The sequence below is a fragment of the Pinus tabuliformis genome, chromosome 7 (genome assembly GCF_031772625.1).
Source record: "Pinus tabuliformis cultivar Carrire ecotype Pingquan chromosome 7, CPIR1, whole genome shotgun sequence".
NCBI classification, from domain to species: Eukaryota; Viridiplantae; Streptophyta; class Pinopsida; order Pinales; family Pinaceae; genus Pinus; species Pinus tabuliformis.
The window spans coordinates 439,170,752-439,173,310 of NC_142293.1; the positions used below are offsets into that span (position 1 = coordinate 439,170,752).

Sequence of the window (2,559 nt, forward strand, 5' to 3'; positions counted from 1 at the left end):
ATTCAAATTTATAATGATTTTATATATAGTCTCTATATAATGTTGGTGATTTTAAAGGTAAAATAATTTTATATTCTAAAATTTAAGCGAATCATTTTTTGTAAAATTGAAAACTGAGAAAACTTTTTTGTGAAAAAATCATGGAAAAATAGTGGCACATCACTCGTAAAATCCAAAAATTTATGTTTACGACTCCGGAAAAAAATGTTTACTTCCAAACTCGGGCGGACCACCCATAGACATGATGGAGAATTATATTAAGAGGGCACAACTCGCCACCGACATGCATGCATGTAGGATCCAAAAATTTATGTTTATGGCTCCCCATGCCACCATATGACTTGTAGGAACCAAAAATTTATGTTTATGGCTCCGGAAAAAGATGTTTACAGCCAGGCTCACGCGGAGCAGGCCACCATACGACTTGTAGGATCCAAAAAATTATGTTTATGATTCCGAAAAAAAATGTTTCCAGCCAGGCTCACGCGGAGCAGGGACACTGTGACAGTTATATTTTACTCGGAAAATCTGTTCATAATCACCGGCTTACATGTTGGGGCCAAAACCAATATATATATATATATATATATATTACACCATTCTCTTCGCTATTCCACACTCAGACAAAGATCATTCATTTATACATACATATATAGGTGCTTTGTACTGTTGCTTCTTCCATTTCTAATCCAAGTATTTTGATCTTTATTGCTTCTTTCGGCGAGGTGGGTATCTCAACAATGGCCAAGCTATCCGCTTTCTGTGGCTTGATCGCCCTTTTTACCTTGTTGGGTGTTGCCAATGCTCATGCTGGCCATAACTTTTATGTTACGGGCAAGGTTTACTGCGATAACTGTGCTGCTGGATTCCCCACCAGGATTTCACCTGCCATCTCTGGTAAGCCAGCAACCACCCGTCTTCGATAGTTTTTCAATTTGTTTTGCAGTTTTTGTAGATTGTTTTCATTTGGGCTACTGCATTTTCTTATTGAAAAGATCTGGTGCTGAAGAATAGATCTGGTTTTAAGATTCTCCATGTGGAATGCTATTTATGCTTTTCTGAATAGATCTATTCTTCCCTTTTGCTATTGTGTTCACAGTGCTTTCCTTTTCTACACTCTTGTTTTTGAGAGAAATGCGGGTTTCTGTCTGAAGCATAGAATGCACAGGGCAGCCCTACGATTGGTTCTGATACTTTGAGTATGAGTGCTGTGCAGGTGCCACTGTAGCTGTTGAGTGCAAGGATCCTGCTGGTAAGAGATTGTTCTATAATGAACAGCACACCGACAACGATGGCCTTTTCAATATCGCTGTTAAGGGTGAGCACGAGCACGAAGCCTGTGAGGCATTTACAGTGAGCAGCCCAACCTCATGCAACCTTAAAACTGATAGCAGCCGAGGTCCAGTTTACCTAACTCACAACAATGGGATCAATTCGGACGAAAGAAAGACTGGGCCTTTTGCCTTCAGATCTACCACAAACGACCCTGCTTGTCAGGCTGTGTTGGCAGAATATAACATATATAATGACTCTGACTAGGTTTTATTGCCTCTACATGCGTTTGTGTCGGTTTTCGGGTCTTCGTCGCCTCTTTCTGTTATTGATTTTGGCTGAGCCCTGCTACTGTTTCTCATGGGTTCTCCTGCCTGAGAATCTGTGCCACCAGTGAATATAAATATAAAAGGTTGTAGAGCTTAGGTGGACTATTTATCTATTGTGATGGTATTCATAAATACCTGGATTCATTTGTGGCTAAGACTGCAAAAGTTTGGAATAATTTCAATTTCATATTCTATATATTTATATGTTGCATTGCCTTTGCCTTTGACCGAAAACCGAAAGCTTTCTCTCAATTCGTTGGGTTTTGGATTTTCTATGGTACGATAAATATAAAAGAATCGCAAACAATGCAAGAAATTGGCATGTTATGAGATGAATATATACAGTATGCATTTCTATCTACTACTTTGCAAACTGCAGAGAAGAGCTCCATCTGCATTGAGCTTCTATATATTGAATCTAATGGTGTCTTATTTTCGCTTATCTCTCTCCAAATTTATGCATTTGTGGTCACTGTCACGAATATCAATGACTAACGTGGGAGAGAAGCTAAAGCGTGTTCAACGTGGAGGGATCCCTTATGCTTGATTAGATTGCGCAGAAATAGAGATGAAAACCATTTTATTGTGAGTGTAGCTTTTAATTTATCTTGGCCGGCTGCTTTTCTGGGATGAATTGCTAATGTTGTCGAGTTAACTTGGTTGTGTGGAAAATTTGGATTTTCACGTTTATTACAATGGGTATTGATCTCTGCAAGAAGTTTTTTCCCCCCTTTGATAGTAAAATTTTCACGTGTATTGCATTAAATTGCTTTCAAGTGATAATACAAAGGTACTAGTTTAGTTTTCCACTGCAGGAAGAACTTGTATCAATCCTGCCAAAGCTTGAAGCTTATGTGTTAACATCACGCTTCCGTAATCGATGGATCCTGCCAAACCTCTTGTTAAGGTCAAGGAAACTTTTGTGTTGACATCAGGTTTCAAAATTTTGTATTGACTT

The 2,559-nt window shown here is 38.7% G+C and overlaps 1 protein-coding gene across 1 annotated transcript; it reads left to right on the top strand.

Annotated features, from left to right (window-relative positions):
• Window positions 1-653: 653 nt before the first annotated feature.
• On the top strand, window positions 654-1,835 carry LOC149247861 (major pollen allergen Lol p 11-like). The gene is made up of 2 exons (XM_089455955.1): window positions 654-897; window positions 1,217-1,835. Exons 1-2 carry the CDS (start codon window positions 741-743, stop codon window positions 1,537-1,539), a joined length of 480 nt encoding a protein of 159 aa, XP_089312081.1. The 5' UTR covers window positions 654-740; the 3' UTR covers window positions 1,540-1,835.
• Window positions 1,836-2,559: the final 724 nt, after the last annotated feature.

What these genes read in the sequence shown, in the direction of transcription:
- LOC149247861 (XM_089455955.1), top strand. Translation starts at nt 741, where the DNA reads ATGGCCAAGCTATCCGCTTTCTGTGGCTTGATCGCCCTTTTTACCTTG. An exon ending in GATTTCACCTGCCATCTCTG is followed by an intron (nt 898 to 1,216) that starts GTAAGCCAGCAA and finishes AGTGCTGTGCAG; the next exon opens with GTGCCACTGTAGCTGTTGAG.